Source organism: Acomys minous (assembly GCF_964271855.1).
Source record: "Acomys minous genome assembly, chromosome: 19".
Taxonomy (NCBI): domain Eukaryota; kingdom Metazoa; phylum Chordata; class Mammalia; order Rodentia; family Muridae; genus Acomys; species Acomys minous.
Window position 1 is genome coordinate 40,949,543 of NC_140499.1, and position 16,960 is coordinate 40,966,502.

At 44.1% G+C, this 16,960-nt stretch overlaps 1 protein-coding gene across 5 annotated transcripts in view; it reads left to right on the top strand.

Moving 5' to 3' along the window:
- Positions 1-11,774: 11,774 nt before the first annotated feature.
- LEKR1 (leucine, glutamate and lysine rich 1) overlaps positions 11,775-16,960 on the top strand; it is a 158,542-nt gene continuing 153,356 nt past the window's right edge. The window contains exons 1-2 of one of the 5 annotated variants that reach the window (XM_084768792.1): positions 11,775-11,873; positions 14,803-14,891. In XM_084768792.1, coding sequence (XP_084624918.1) covers positions 14,844-14,891 — 48 coding nt within the window. In that variant the 5' untranslated portion in view covers positions 11,775-11,873; positions 14,803-14,843. The other 4 variants (XM_084768797.1, XM_084768793.1, XM_084768796.1 and 1 more) reach the window with 4 other exon arrangements.

Below are 16,960 nucleotides of genomic sequence, written 5' to 3' on the forward strand. Positions count from 1 at the left end.
GTTGTTTTGTAAAACAAGCTCTTTTTCACCTAAAAGTAAAAGTTTTCTTTTTTGCAGTTCTTACTACATCAGGGAAGAGAAAATAGTCTCAGATTGTCATATGGGCAGGACACAAAGCTAATAAGTTGCATATTTGATGGTGCCTTTGAACGGCACCTTGTAAGGCATCAATATATTAAGGAGTTGGTACAAATAACCCTAGCATCTACCATTCCATATACAGCCAGCAGGCTAATGCACTCCAGAAGACAGCCTGCACAGAACAGTAGACTGTAGAAGATTTTCAGTAGAAAACATAAAAAAAAAAAATTACATTGGATGAGAAGAAAAAATAGTATAAAGACACGCAAATATTTCTAAAACCAAGTAAGTAAAAAAAATAAAAAATTAAAAAAAATTTAAAAAATCCAAAGTTGCAAAGTCACAGTGAAAATTTCATTTGGGGAATGACTTCAGCAACTCTCAAAAGATTTCTTCGAGACTCAGAAGTTCATTGTGTCTCGCTGTTTCAGTCTGGAATCTAAAAGACTCTCTACTTAGTTTCTGACTTATTTTCCGGCTAAACAGGAACTGGAATTTGAACTTTGCTCTCCAAGAGCCAAAGGCCAACTAATTTAGGAGACCACTCTCAAAATCAATGATGGCTTCTTCTACTTTCATTAGCTCTTGTCTCCAGTGATTAAAGGATCTGATTTCCAGATAAGCACGGATCCTGATGGGTATTTTTACAAACCGCATTAATTTCAATACTCAGATCTGAGCCTGGCAGCATTCCTGAGGCAAGTCTGGATTCATGCAGCATTCCAACCTTGAATGCTTTTCAAGTTTCCAACAGAATCCTGTCCAGTTGAGTGATGATACCTTTATTGTAGTAGCCTCAAGGTGTGGAAGTTGCTTCCTATGGCTTAGGTACAGCCCAGCCCCTCCGCTTGTTGAAACATCTGCAAATACTTTGTTCATTTGGAAGACATCTGACCACAGAGAGGTTGCCATCTGGGCTACTTCCTTTTCCCTTATTGTTCACTTACAGCATGAATGATCTGGGCAGGCACTCAGCAAGAAAGAAACGGGGAAGGCCTGGAGAATATAGCCCAGGAGTTAGTTAGTTCCGAATGATTTTTCTCTCTCATTTATTAATTGAGTCACTGAAGCCATTATCACTCACTGGGTGGTGCTGGGAAAGCAAACATCAGTTACAGTCTCTGTCGTCAAACAAGGAACAATCTATTGCAGGTTGTATTTGTCTCAGTGTGATGAATTATGTTTATTTGCTCATGGTAATAAATCATATTTAGAAGCATTTTCATGCATGTAGTTCTACAATTGTTTCAATTCCTCCATATCTCTTATTTTTGGTAGCCACAGGGTTTATGGGATATTTCATTCAAACTCTTCTATTTCATATTTTTAAACTACATAACATTGAAAGAAACATTCTACAAAGGCTTTTGTATATAATAATCATTAACTTTTAAAGTTCCATAGGAAATGAGGAGTAGTGGCTTATACTTGTAATATCAACCCTGAGGAGGCTGAGGCAGAGGGATTGCCAAGAATTCAAGGCTTGAATTGTGTAGAAAGACCAAGTTCAAAAGGTAGGAGTGGGAGGAGAGTTCTGGAGAGACAGCTTAGTGGTTAGGTGCGTTTGTTGCGGAGGACCAGGGTTTGGTTCCTAGCACTGTCATTGTGGTCCAGATGGATCCGATGGCCTCTTCCGGTCTTTGTGGGTACCCCACATGCACATTGTACATATGCATACAAGCAGACACACTCATAATGCATATAAAATAAATCTTAAAAAATGAAAATAGACTTTTAAAAAGTCTCTTGGGAATCTTCGCTTGATAAGCAAATGGTGAGCTGTGCATTGCAGTAATCAGATCCCTTCATGTGCTTTATTTGCTCTAGGCCTAAATGTTAAATTACAAAACTGACTACTTAATTACCACTGGGAACCATTTTGTTAAAGATGTTAATTCAGTTGGATAATTTTATGCTCTTACGTGACATTAATTCCACATATTTTATATATTTATATTATGCACATAATTTAAGAAGATACATACAAACCTCCTTTTTTAAAAAATGATGATTAAATCATACAAAAATCAAATTAACTCTGTTCCTGGAGTTGCTAAGCAATACATTAACTTTCAAAGAAGTAGGAGATTTAAGGTGCATCCAGGGTGTGGCCTATTCAGGGAAGACTGTAATCCCACAAGGGGCTCATTTATTGGCATGCCTCTCCTGCAGAAGTTTAGACTAATCAGGTCACTGCATCCTGACACAATCGTCTCTGCCACTCATTGTTTGGGCTATGATGCAATGTCAATAGACTTCAGTGATGCTAGCAACAGGAAAAAGAAAACACTTTAAGCCCAAGGCTATCCCAAGGGTTCAGCAGGATGTGTATCATGTGTAGATAGACTCATCAGATAGTACGTCCTACCAAGTTTCTGCGGAGAGATTGAGCCACAGCGACTATACCACATTCCCCAGCAATGCAATGCAAGCCTGAGACAGTGGATTGGGAGCTAAGGACCTTCTAGTTTGCCCTGTCATCGCTTTCTTGTTGTTGAACGCTCTACACACATGGTCTTGCCTTGACCGCTCATCATAAGGAGACCTTGGAAGGTGAAACGGCTCGGCGCCCAGCTCCATCAGCCTGGGCCTCTGCACATTTCGAGCTCCACCGTCTTCGACACTCACTACAGAGCAATGCTATTAAATGCAATTGGGAACTAAATATTTGCTAACAGGCAGAAGCAGCAGATTCCTTCCTGAGGACACATAGTACTACTGTAGGCTGCGAGGTGCCTTTGTTCACATTAGAGGAGAGCATCTCTTTTGAAGGATGCAGAAGCACATGCCTTGTCAGATTAAGATAAGGTTGGAGTTCAGTGCCTACTTCCCCCCTCTCCAGGTGTCAGCATGCAATCAGTAAAGAGAGCAACAATGTAGGTTCCTTGCAAAAAGGGTCAATCAGCCTTAGTGATGTCCGAGGACATTAAGAAAAATGAGGGTGGCTGTGATGAGGAGAAAGACAGAGTATTGTGTGTGTCTCTGCCTTAAATATTTTAGATTTGAGGTTGCACTCAATTCCCAGCCCCCCACCCCCACCCGCCCCATACCAGGCAAGTATTCTACCAATGAGCCAAATCCTATCTCTGCCTTACTAGTCTCTACATGGAAGAGACTGATTAAAGCCTGGTATCTGCTCTCTGATTCCAGTTTAAATTGGCTGGCTGAATTATTTGGCGCTTCCGTTCCCTTTCAGAAAGCCCCTCTGTGTTGACCGTCATTTTCTTCTCAAGGGTCCGCTACCAAAAGCTTCAAACGAGACAAGGTTTTTACATTTACACAAAGATGTGTGCAAGGCATTAGCATTCCTAACGTGATTTGCATTTAAACAGAGACCATTTAAACATTAAGCCATCGGTTTTGTCTGTTGACTGCACTAGGCCCAACTTTAACAATGCCTCATGAACCAGTCAGTCTCAATGGGTCCCCTACATTTCTAATCCTAGATGTTCAGGCATCCAGCAGGAGAAAATTTTATAAAGAAGTTCTCTTGCCTTCAAGATTCTATGCATCAAGAAAAGACTGACCAAAAAATAGTTTCCTACTAGGTACTTCATAGGCCAAAAGTCTCAACTCTTTCAGAAAATAGAATAAATACTATTAAATATTAGTGCTCAAAGACATAATTACTAATCATATATAACTATGTTATTAATGTATAAGTATGGCAATACTGGTGATTTCAAACCTCCGTGGCACACAATGAAATCTTTGTTGAGTATTTATTATGAAGCTTCTAGAAGTCAAATATTTTATGTAATGATACGTACAGTTCCTTATACCATACGTCAGTGTTTGATGAACCCTATACAAATAAAATTGGGAACACGGTTTTAAACATTTTACTATCGTAGGTTTTTGTACATTTTGTACAAAATTGAATATATGCCCTCTTCCTACAAACACCTCAAAGCACCTGTGGTAAGAGTTGCCTGCCCCACAGGATGGAATGCTGGGAGACTTCTTTACACTTCAGCAGAGTCAGGGAAGGGGAGGCACCACTCACTTTAGTACATTGCTTGAAGCATCAGAGCGAAACAGCATCCCCTACAATTCATTCATTCATTCATTCATTCATTCAAAGTTTTCATTCAAGATTTTAGTTTGATCCTGTGTGCTAGGGACTTTAGTTCGTCCTTATTGAGCACTCATCAACGCGAACATTCCACCTGCAGAAGAGTCTTAGGAAATTCAAGGTCGCGATTTTTCATGGTGTTTAATCGTACTTCATAACCGACAGGCAGACGTTCCAGTGAACTGCTTGCATACTAAGAAAATTACTGAAAAACAGGACGTTCACAGACACACTGCTTACTCTCTTCTATGTGTAGAAGGTAGTCACATGTCTATAACATAAGGCATCCTTGACGTTTTCCTGGCGTAAATGCTAGCGTTTTTAAATGCCTAATTAGAAGTTTCCGCCTCGTATTATTGTTGAGCCCGCACAAGATGTTCAAGACCGTGAAAAGCTGAATGTAATGGCCTTGTTAGAAGCTGGAATTTTTTTTTCCAGTTCATTGTTCTTTAAAGTAATCCGTTTGTACCCATACTCTTAACTGAATTCATAATTATTTCCCTTGCTAAACCAGGACTCCAGACGAGTGCATAAATTAAATTTCACGCACACATACAAAGATTGCTAAGCAAAATAATATAAACAAATTAAAGGCTCCTTCTAATGACCTTTTATTTCCATGATAGTGGTCTTTGAGGTCTACTAGGCACAGTGGTTTTCATTGTGACTAGAAAGCTGCCTAATAGAATCCAGCCTGCTAACCCTGCAGGTTGCGTTTTATGTGGTTTGCTTCCCCACTGCCCCTCTACTCCCTTGAAACAGTTCAGACGCTCCAGCAGGCCCAGGCCTGGAAGGGCAGGGCAGGACCCACCCTCACCCCCCTCCACCCCCCAGCTCCTGCCACCCGAATCAGTGGGGCAGCCACTGCCACCCGGGCAGAGCCTGCGCCGGGTCGGGCGGCGGCTGCGTGACTGGCTGCACTCCCCACCCCGACGCTGTGGTTATGCAAACGGATCTCATTGCTGCTGCTCACGACACGCGCTTCCCGTCGCCTGCACGCGGCGTAACGAGGCGCCCGCCCCTAGGTTTCGGGGCAGCAAGCCAGAGATAAGCCTGACCCGGTTGCCACGACACCACTCGATTCCCTTTGTCATTCTTCAAGTTACCTCCATCCCGCCCAAACGTCACAGGGACAGAAACTTCTCCAGCCTGGTCATTGTGCACAGGAGTCCCCAGCCCATCTCCCCAAGCCCTCTCCCGCAGCCCCCTGCGCGCGCACAGCGGCCACTCTGTCCCAAGTCCCCAGGAGCTCCTCCGGGTTTCGTGATCAGTCCCCGACCCCAAGCCCACCCGGCCTGTCCTGCCCGCCCGGTCCTTGTCGCCGCCCAATGTGTGCCTTGCAACTTCCTAGCCGGAAACTTCCCGGCCGGCCGGCGTCAGGAGCAGGGCACCCCCTCCGGCTAGAGACGGCGTCGGGAATGGGATTCCTCAATGGATTACGCGGCGCCGTCGTCCGCACGCAAGGCCGGCCTGGGCGGCCAGGAAGCCCCGGGAGCGCACGCGAGCGGCGGCGGGAGGGCTGGGCTTGCGTGACCCGCAGGCTCCGGGCCGCACGCACTTCGTGCTGGGGGCACAGGTGCTGCAGGGCGGAGCCTACGGTCCACTTTACAACCCCCGGACCGCAGTCACGCTATGCTTTGTGGGTGGGGGAAGCCAGTTCACCGTGACCCGGTGTTATCGGAACACCGGTAACCTGGGCAGTAAAACCTGCTCCGACCGATTGCATTGAGCCAATCCGGAGCCGGAGCTGCTCTGTCAATAGCAATAAGCCGCAGAAACTTTCTAAGGAATGAGTTAGGCGCGGAGGCACAGCTTCACTGGTGCTGAGTTCTGAGCAGAACAAGGCAGAGGCGTCGGGACGCAAGTTTTGCTAGTGCTACTCAAAACCTCGTTTCAGAAAACAGTCGTGATCCTTGGCTCTCATCCCTCCCAGACGCATTTTTTTTCCAGTGCACTAACTAAAGAGACCTCTTTATTGTGATGACTCAAACGCTCAAAGAAATCAAAAAGGGAACACACAGGTTTTAAGACTACTCAAAGATTTCCCCCACCCCCACCCCTAAGGGTTTCTTTGCCTAGCCTTGGCTGTCCCAGACTCGCTTTGTAGACTAAATTCAGAGATCTGCCTGCCTCTGCCTCCGCCTCCCGAGTGCTGGGATTAAAGGCGTGGCCACCACTCCCGCCTGAACAAGCTTATTCTATAGTTCAGTATTTCCAGTTTTCTCCCTTGCTCTTACTGTTGTAAAAGGGTCTCATGCAGCTGAAGCAGCTTCTAATTTGCTATGCCCTTCAACTTCTCATCTTTCTGCGCTGACGTGGATGACTCAAATAACAGGCTTGTGCCGCCATGCCCAGTTTCATGTGTTGTTGGGGATCGCTCGATCCCGGTAGTATTCCCAGCTCTTAAACTTTGTAAGTAAGACTCTGATGGACACTGAATACATGTGCTAAGTACTTTCCCAACCCCTGCAAGAACCTCTTTCATCAGAATTGGGTCGTAGGTCCCTTGCTGATCTCATAGAAGGGGCTTCTAGAAAAGAGCTGATACGAACCCACTCCTGGACATGGGACAAGTGCTTGAGTCAGGGTAAAGAGGTCTCGGTTATGAAACAAAAGGAAGATGGCAGATCAAATGTCTACTTTGATAGTTTTGAACATTCAAGAATTTATATCCCTTATGCCTTTAGTCCCAGCACTCGGGAGGCAGAGGCAGACGGATCGCTGTGAGTTCGAGGCCAGCCTGCTCCATAGGGTCCAGGACAGCAAAGGCTACACATAGAAACTCTGTCTTGAAAAACAAAATAAAACAAAAACAACAACAATAAAAACAACAAAGTAATAAATGTGGTACATGCCTGTAATCCCAGCACTCAGGGAGGCAGAGACAGGCAGATCTCTGTGAGTTTGAACTCAGCCTGGTCTACAAAGGGAGTCCAAGATAGCTAAGGCTACACAGAAAAACTCTGTCTCAAAACAAACAAACATTATTAATTCTTTAACAGCAATGTTTAGAATGCTAGTTGCTCTATACCCTGATGAATCAGGCTACTACAACTATTTTAATATCATCTGTTTGATAGGCTGATAATAACGCTTGATATTTTCTATTAATAATTCCTTCCATATGCTTATGGTGATATAACCATTTTCCTTTATGAGTCAAGGTCTTATATAGCCCAGGCTGGCTTTGAACTAACAGTTTAGCTGAGAATGGTACTGAATCCTGATCCTCCTGCCCCTACTTTCCCAAGTGCTGCTATTACAGGTATGAGCTGCCGCACCGCTGTGTGTGATACTGGAAGTTGAACTCTGGGCCTCAGACATACTAGGCAAGGACTCTTATAACTGAGCTACAACCCTAGCCCACAACTTAGTTAATGGTATTAAGTCCTTAGCAGAGACATACGATGTTAGGAAAATGACTATACTTCATTTCCTACAAATTCAGTAGCTACCTAAAGTCAAATGTACAGACAAGCTTCACCATAACAAGGGAAAATAGAATCACTTCTGTCAGGTACTCAGCTCAAGAAAATATGAATGAAGGCACCTGTGGAAATCTCAGAACTGAAAGGTTTTTTGTTTGTTTGTTTGTTTTTTAGATGCATCTTACTATGTAGTCCAGGGTAGTTTACCATTCATGATCATCCTGCCTCATGATCCCAAGTGTCAGAACCGCAGGCTGTGCTACCACTGCCGACGACAGAAGCAGGCTGAAGGAGATACATGTATAATTACCAAACAGTTTGCTGTGGTATCTTCTTAAAAAATGATTTACTTATTTTTATTTTATATGCATTTGCGTTTGTCTATGTGAGAGTGTCAAATACCCTTGAGCTGTAGTTTACAAAAAGCTGAGAACTGTCTTGTGGGTTCTGGGTATTGAAACAGGCATCCTCTGGAAGAACAGACATTGCTCATAACGGCTGAGCCATCTCTCCGGCCCCTGTAGTGAGTGTCTTAATTTTCCTATTTGGGAGTAGATATTTATCATTTAAGGATCTAACTTGCCTCACTGGAAATTTGTTCAATAATTACAGTCTAAGGCTCAAACAAATTCAAATTAGTTACATACTTTCTCTTTGCACAAATGACAGAGCAATGGACATTCTAGAGAGATGCCATTTACACTCCATGACCTTTATTTTATCACATACTCAAGTTTATATCGCATCTATAGGATACAATGTAAGTAGTGTTTTGTGGCCTAACTCATTTCTAGACCACAGCATCTTGGGGTTCAGTATGCAAAGCAGCTTTATAAGGCCATCTACAGCTTTAAATATAATGGCACGGTAGAAGTCCAGAAAGGAACAATCCCCCCATCTTGGTGAGAAGAAAGTGTGCTGGGGCATGTAAAACAAAGCGAACTGTTCTTTGCAGCTAACCTCTTTTGAAAGGAAGAAGCTGTATGGGAAACGTCCCGAAGAAACTGACTTTAAGACATGTGTCTCTAATCCACAGTAGGCTAATGTCCCAGGAGGCCTGGCTGTCTGGCAGAGACAACTAAAGCAACATGTGAGGCCCAGGTGCTTCCACTTAAACTCCCACTGGATCCAGAGCACTTGTGTGTTCACATGACGGGCCATGCCCTTGGCCACTTCTATCATTTGAGTGAAAGTAAACAGTAAGTAGGACCTGACAGAGTTATGTTTGGAAGGATTCTCAACTAAACGAGGCATTGTGTACGAAGTGCCTGGCAAACAGAAAGAACCCAATACATGTTAGCTTTTTTTTAAAAAAAAATTCTGCACTTGCATTGGACAAAGCCCAGAAATAGCAATGAAAGCAGCAGTTGTTTCCAACCTGGGAGGCCTGATCGCACAGCCATCTTACTCAAACTTATAAGAGGACAGAGTCGTATTGTAGTGTTTTGCAGGATGAAATACTGTTGGACTTAACTGTAATTTTATAATGCTACCTTTGTACCACCCTTCATTGACTTTAAAATCAGCTCTCTTGGGTGGACTTCCTGTTGTTTTTAGAAGACTTATAAACAAAGTACCTATTTTCCTATACTGCTTTTCATAGGTGCACAGGAAAGGAGAGGAGAGTGTATGAAACAAGTGGCCAAAATGAATGGGACGAACGACTGTCCTGTGTGATAAGCATGTTAGGGAAATCCCTACCGTAACAAACACACGGGAGTTCTTAGAAATTATAAGAAGTCTGCAGGCCATGTGGAAAGCTGAATTCATTCATAGGCAGATGGTCTGTAAACTAAGAGGACATCTTTTTTTTTCTTCCAGGGGTCACTAACCCACAGGGAAAATAACAACGAAGGGTCACAAAGTAGTTAAAATAACAATTTTTTTTTAAATGGTGAATTATCTTTAAAAGACACAGTAAAAGTGAAATAGCTGACTTACAGTAAGCTGACTTACCAGCATAGCTCAAGAGTAAAGCACTTGCCTCACACACGTAGGCCTCTGGAAACACACACACACACACACACACACACACACACACACACACACACTCACCAAACAACAAAAGAATAGCACAAAATAGCATTCAATACACCCTACAATGGGAATATTTAAGCTGCATTTAATTATAGAATGGGCAGTGACAGAATGAGGAAAGAAGGAGAAAAGAGGGGGAGAACCTGAAATCAACAGATAACCAAGAAAAAATACCAACAGGGCAGTCTTTTTTTTTTTTTTTCTTAAACCTTTTGGAGTATTCACCAGTCATATTTTGACACGTGCTAACTTGCATTTTTAGAAACTACACTTATTTTTATTTTAAGGGCTTTAATTTTTTTTTTTGAGATTGCATTTTAATTACAACATATCTATGTTTGCACCTTCCTTCAAATTCATGGCCTTTCCCCCCTTTATTCTTCTCTCATACAATACATCCCGACTGAACCCTACCCTCCCTCCACTTCTCCCAGGCCCGCCCCCAACCCCCCCCCCCCCCCAGATCCACTGATTCTCCATTCCTCTTCAGGAAAGAGCAGCTTCCCAATGCTGTCCACCAAACAAGGCGTAACATGATGCAGTAAGACTAGGAACAAACCCTCTTTTAAAAATTGTTACTGCGTCCAGACATGTATTTATTTGTATATACACATGTATTTCTAAATACAACCTGTTGAGTCGACACACTGTTACTTGTATGTATGGCTTCAGGGCTGACCATGTGACATAGAGCAGCCAATTGCAAATTCGTATTCCTGTTCTTTCCCAAGTGCTACTCTTTATTCCTTCCTTTTGAAAGTCTTCCTGGGTCTACCACTGTCTGATTAGATTTTCTATGAGGCAGGACACATGGCACCCAGACAGATCGTTTGGCTTGTGGCTGGTTCATTCGAAGTGATTGCTAAATTTATTTCCTATCATCTAAGGCTAATGTATTGGACACTGAAGGGCCAAGGGGCATTGAGAGCAGCAAGGAAAATGGACTCAAGATGATGTGGAGAGGAAAGCGAGTTATAGCCTTTCCAAAGGATTTCACCCCCGCCCCCTTCAGAGGGCTGCCTTCTGTTTTAGATACAAGGGTTCAGTAAATAATATCATTGCGAAAACAGTAGCTATCTGCCCTATAGCAACACTCTGGTCAACAATTAAGCAGTATAGTGGTGAAAGTGCTTGAATGTTATAAGGAACTGAACATTTCTATCACCCAGTAATGTTAGTTATGATAACGTTTTGTGCAATGCATAACTCAAGTGTCTGTGGGGATGCTGGTGGAAACCGTCTGTTCTTAGCCCTCTAAATCACATACAGTACATAATTCTGGTTAACTCAGTAATAAATAGCTGTTGCAGGCTTGTGTATTAACTATATCCTTCATGACTTAGGGAAGTCTTCACTGCTCTCATGCTGTCCTTTTCACACTAGATAGCTATCAACCAGTACCTCGAAGCGTTCTGGCACTATTTCAAGTCATATGTTTACCTTTCTCTCTTAAGTGTTATTTTTCCTTATACTCAAGCAAACTATTCTTCAACAGCAATTACTGTCTTTACTGGTAGGGAACCGGTGTTTCTTTAGTTCCTGGAGGGTCCGCACTTTGGGCCTCAGATAATCCTGAAAAAGGGGACATCTGGACAACGAAGGAGACACTAATCATACTAGTGGCCTGGGTTAGTTACAAAGCATCATCTCATCCTGCTTGCTTGTCGCATAGAGGTCACCAACATTTGTTCTATGAATGAAATAATAAACTAAGGGATGTCGTCTGTGTGTAAAAACCAGAGACCTTCCATAACTTGAGTGTGGAGCAGCACGTCTCAATATACATCATGAACTAAAGCCCTTCATCATGATTACTTCTGGAACAAGATGGAATTCAAAACAAGCTTTTTCCTAGTCAGTCTGCACTGGCTGAGAACGTGCTTCCCTGCATACCAAGCCATCTAAGAGCAACTCTTTCCTCTGTTCGAGAGCAATGATTGTCCTTGTTGTGCACCCCTCCCCCTCCTTCCTGCCTCATCAGCCTCGGCTGTCTGCGGTCCCCGAGTCTTCCAGAGCCCCATCCACGCCCCGTCACAGAACTGCGCGTAAGTACGCCCTCTCCACGACCCCCGCCACCCGCGCCAGCTTCCGCCTAGCCCGCCTTTGGGACAAGTGATGCAAAGGAGCTCCGCTTCCGCGTCGGCGACGGCGTGGGCAGTGACGTCACCGCGCCCTGACGTCAGGCCAACGTGCAGCGCGGTCGCCCGGGAGACCGGGGAAGCCGTTTCGCACCCTGCGGGGTCCCGGGCTAGGTGAGGGTCACGGACTTTCTCAGCACTCTGAGGACTGGCTGGCAGGGACGCAGTTCCGGTGCGGAGGCTCCGGCCGGGGCAAGGGGGGGGGGGGGCGGCGGCGGGGGCGATGGGGTTGGGGGAGGAAGGCGGGGCAGCCTCTCGGGCGCCCCGGGCGAGGCCTGGGCAAACCGGGTGACCTCCTGCTCTGCTGCCCCTGAGCTGCCCTCATGTGATTCACGCCCCCGGAATGGTGCTTGAGGAAGGGCCAGGAAGCAGAACCCGACTTAATGACCGGGCGTGACACCGGTGTAAGAATCGGAAGTGAACCACCAAGGACGTTTTCTGCACTTAAAAACACATGTCTTTCTCGTGACCTGTGTCGCAGAGGAGGTTCAAAAACGTGTAGCTGCAGCCAAGTACCATCCATTGTACTTTTGTCAAGGGCAGTTTACACATGTATAGTGGGGCCGACCAAAAGGAACTTGTTTGTTAAAACAGGAAAAATAATGGATGGGTAAATTGAAAACTACAAGTTTCTCCTGCTCAAAAAAGCAAAAAGAGCTCCACACTTACTGGAAAACTAAATGATCTCTGAATTCTTCTATTCTTTTCATGGGTACTCAAATCTTTATAAAGTCCCAGTGGGCTTTTCTTAAAGGCATAGAAGCTATTTCCTTAAAATATAAGCATAACAAAAATATTAAAGAAAGTACTGCCCTTGCCCTCACCTTGTGAATTTAGGTGGCTACCTGTTAGTTGTAAGCATCTGCATGCCCTGCTTAGCAGAAAAGCAACTAGCTATCCCAGATTGCGATCACAGTTTACATGGGTTCACAATAAAATAATGTATAAACAATGTTAGAGACCTCTCTATATGAGGACAAGATATTAATGTTCTTGGGACGAATACAATGAATGTATCTCGACTGTATGAAAGGAATTGAGACTCCTTATCTTGTTACGACGTTTTCTGTGATGTGCATCGAAGTCAATAGAAAGGCTTTTTCAGCTTCTCCCCCTATGTTTTGGAGGGCTCTCTAATACCAGGGCGCTACTTTGGATTTTTCTTTCACAGTCAGGAGCTTGCCACCTTTGTTGGTATAGTAATATGTTGCAGTGCAGTCAAGTGACAGCGCTAAATTATAAAATGCCCTACTTTGAGTTTACACTGTTATGTAGACCCATGCTCGCTAATTCTTTTGTGGGTGGTACTTTAAGAGGAGATTTAGTTGGCAATTTTAGGGGGGAAATATTCCTGGTGGAGCTGAAGAGATATTATCATTTCCATAGACTAATGATGGCTTAACTGAGGATAACGAGCCTTCTGGTTTCTTGGCATGTGACTGTGACAGTATGCCAAATATTAGATTATGGACTTGGTCACTTTGGACCCATGTCGACATAATTAACTTCACCCCCATGCTTGACCTCAGTTAACTTTTACCAACCACACACATTGTCTTGTGTTACATGTGGGAAGATAGCTCATTAGTTATTTGTTTTAAATAGCAGCTTATTGAAATGAAGGATTAGGCTAACATGGGGTTGAGGAATCTCCCTTCTACCAATGGTCTTTACAAAAATATTCTTGTCCTGACCTAGCACAAATAATTTTAGGAAGTCTTTGCTAGCTTCCCATCATCACTACCCGTAAGATAGGTCATTATGTTTTCTGGACTCTTGCATTACCCTTGCTTGTCAGTCATGGGCCAAACCTTGAATCACTTGAGTCTACGGTACCACCATTCTGGCCTTGGCATCTTTCTTCTACTCTGTGTGTGTGTGTGTGTGTGTGTGTGTGTGTGTGTGTGTGTGTGTATTCAGGCTCATGGGCACACCTGTGTATGCATGTTTATGTATGTCTGGAGGCCTGAGGTTGATGCCAAGTGTCTTCAACACTCTTTACTGGGTCTCTCACTTGAATTCTGAACTGCTCAGTTCGGGGAGTCTAGCCACCCAGCTTGCCTCCCTCCCAAGGCTGGGGTTTCAGGTGGCCTTCCATACCAGCCCTGCATTCATGGGTGCTGGGCTCACACTGTGGCAAGGCCTTTGTTCAGTAAGCCATGTTTTTGGTCCTCTACTCTCTCCATGGCTAGATTGACCCTTCACTGATAAGACTGGATTGGATGTTCTTTGTCCAGTTTGGGGAAAACTTGAAGGAAAATGTGTCTCTGTTGTCTGTGATTTCATGAAAGTAATAAAAAAGAGTTCTATACTGAATTGTTGGTATTAGGAAATGAAAATCTGTTAAAAGTAAAATCTAGATAAAGTTACGTAGATATCCATCTCAGGTACAGTTGGCATGTGGTCTTTGATGCTTTGGTGGCTCTTCTCGGTGCCTGTACCATAACTTAGTGACTCAGTATTCTTTTCTACTCCCTAGTTTACACAAGCCTTGATGGCACAAGTGTATTTTTTTTTATGATTTACAATACAATATTATTGCTTTCTATAGCTTTTCAGAAAAATGTTATTTTAGAACACTGAAATAAGTCTAAAATCCTTTAATCCCAGCACTTGGGAGACAGAGGCAGGCAGATCTCTATAAGTTCGAGGCCAGCCTGGTCTACAAAGTGAGTCCAGGACAGCCAAGGCTACACAGAGAAACCCTGTCTTGAAAAACAAAAAGAAACAACAACAACAAAAAAGTCTAAAATCTTGCAGTTACTCTTTTGCAAAACACTTAATAAATCACTATTATTAGTAGTAGTTTATAACTTTCTGAACAATAGAAAAGATGTATATAAGTCAGTAATGGCTATAGCTTTCTGTGTGAGTGGCTTGAAACCTGAGGAAACGTAAATTGTACCTTCCAACATGGAGCTAACGAAACAAACATCTGTTAAAGTACTTACTGCCCGCTCATCCCCAGACACTAAGAATTTTTAAATCATTTGAATTTCCTTGTCATTATGTGAATTCTGATTGTTGCCGTCCCTGTTTTCAGACTGTTTTTCTGCAGTGCTCTCAGTGCATTTGGGGGGGATTATGGATCGCCACGTACCCACACATGCATTACCTGAAGAAATCCAAAAGGTAAGATGTTGTATTGTAAGAGTTGAACATTCAGAGTGTTTGGTAGTTACATCATTCTAAAATACAGGAGAGTGAATTTAGAAAACCTCAACAGAATTGGTGATGAATTGGTGGTGGGAGGAGAAATAATCACACTTTAGACTTTCACTGCCAAGAATAAGTAAGAAGACAGACATATAATTCTACTATAATATTTAACTGGCTAGTTTTAGAGTCGTAGTGGAAGCAGATCCTAGAAATGTTCATGTTCGTAACTTTTTGTGATATTTTTTTACGTAGTGCATTTTTTACATACTTTAGCTCTCATCATGCACTGTGCACCAGGTGCTGTTTTCTTTTAGACAGAAGCTAATTGTGTAGCCTTGGCTGGCTTAGACTTCCCTGCAAAGGCCGTGCAGGCTCTGCTTCCCTTTGCCTCCTGAGTGCTGGGATCAGGAGTGAGCACTGTGGCTGATGTTTGGATAGGATTTTAATCAGTTACCAACCCTTTGGTCCTTTGCTCTACCTGATGGACACTGTCGGTGGCAGGGAAGGAGAAGCTGTCGCAGGATTTATCCCTTAGGCGTTTTGAGTGTTGGGAGCAGGCAGGCTGGAACAGAAGCAGGCCTCAGCCAGCAGGAGCCTTAGCTTTGGAAGTGTGAGAGCTCCTGCCCAAGCTCAGAGAACTTGGATGCTTTAGCTTCCCGAGGATTTCAGCTCTCGTGTGGACCTAGGAAGTTGGGATTCCTAAGCCCTTGGTGGTGACCAGTTTTAAAACACCTAGGCCTGGGGGACTGTCTGAACTTTCATACACTTTCGGAAACCCTTGAAGTGAGTGGGGCCTGCACTTCCTTCTTCTCTGGTCCCTCCCAGGTTTCCATTCTCCAGCTTCCTGTCCCCTCACGCCCCTGTGTTCCTACTCTTCCTCTTGTTATTGCCTTGGTCACTCTCTTGGATTATTCAGTTGCCTCTTGTTGCTGTGGCCACTGTCTTAGTGGCCACTGTGTTAGTCGCCACTGTCCATTTGGGAGGCGGTTACTACCACTCTTTTGACATTCAGCGGTTCCATGTCTTTTGGAGCTGCTGCTCTGCTGCTTTTACAGCTTGGAGTTTTGACCATCTAGCTCGGCTTTTACTTCAGCCATCAAGTGGCTGACTGCTCTGGGGCTTCTGGGGCTCAGTGTGCTGGCCTCTCGGCCATGCCGGCTGCTGCGGCTGATCCACCGTCTCCGTTGTTGATAACAGCTCAGCCTGTGCTACCAAATGTAGGCAAGAAGTCAGCATGAGGAGGAGGCCTTCTCCTGAGCCCAGTGTTAGAAAATGAGGGAGGGAAGGCAGAAGGGTGTCTCTCATCCAGCTCCTCAAGTGAGCACACTGCTAGTTTACAGAGCCAGAGAAATGGTGTTTACAGGAACCACGGCCAACCTCCCGCGCAAACGGTTTTGCCTTGTCACCAAACAAGACAATGTCCCCTTTGTACCTGTCCCTAATAGTCCCTTTGCTAGGCCACCATGGAAAATGCTCCCCTCTCTGGCCTAGGGTCGTCTGGAGTTTACTTAGGCTCCTGATAGCAGAAACTCTGATACAAATGGTTTGAAAGTGTTCTGGCTGTGGCTGCATCTTCAAGAGCCAGAGCAGGCAGCTGTGATCACTGTGCCATTTGTTCAGGGCCTCTCACCAGTGATCAAAATGGCAGATGCTGGCCTGGAATAGTCCAGCTGGCTGTCAGAGAAAGCCCAACAGCTGCAACCGGAGAATCAAATGCACACACCCCAACAACTTTGCTTATAAAGAAAGCATAAAGGTTTTTTTTTTTTTTTTTTGGTTTTTGTTTTGGTTTTTTGAGACAGGGTTTCTCTGTATAATATCCCTGGCTGTCCTAGAACTCTATCTCTTTATAGATCAGGCTGTCCTTGAACTCACAGAGACCCACCTGCCTCTGCCTCCTGAATGCTGGAATTAAAGATGTGCACCACCATGCCCAGCTGAAAGCATAAGATTTAAAATAAGAACTCACCATTAACACTGGTAGTGATTCTAATAGTACTTCAATAATACTTAGTGCCTGGATAACATTCCAAGAGGCAGTA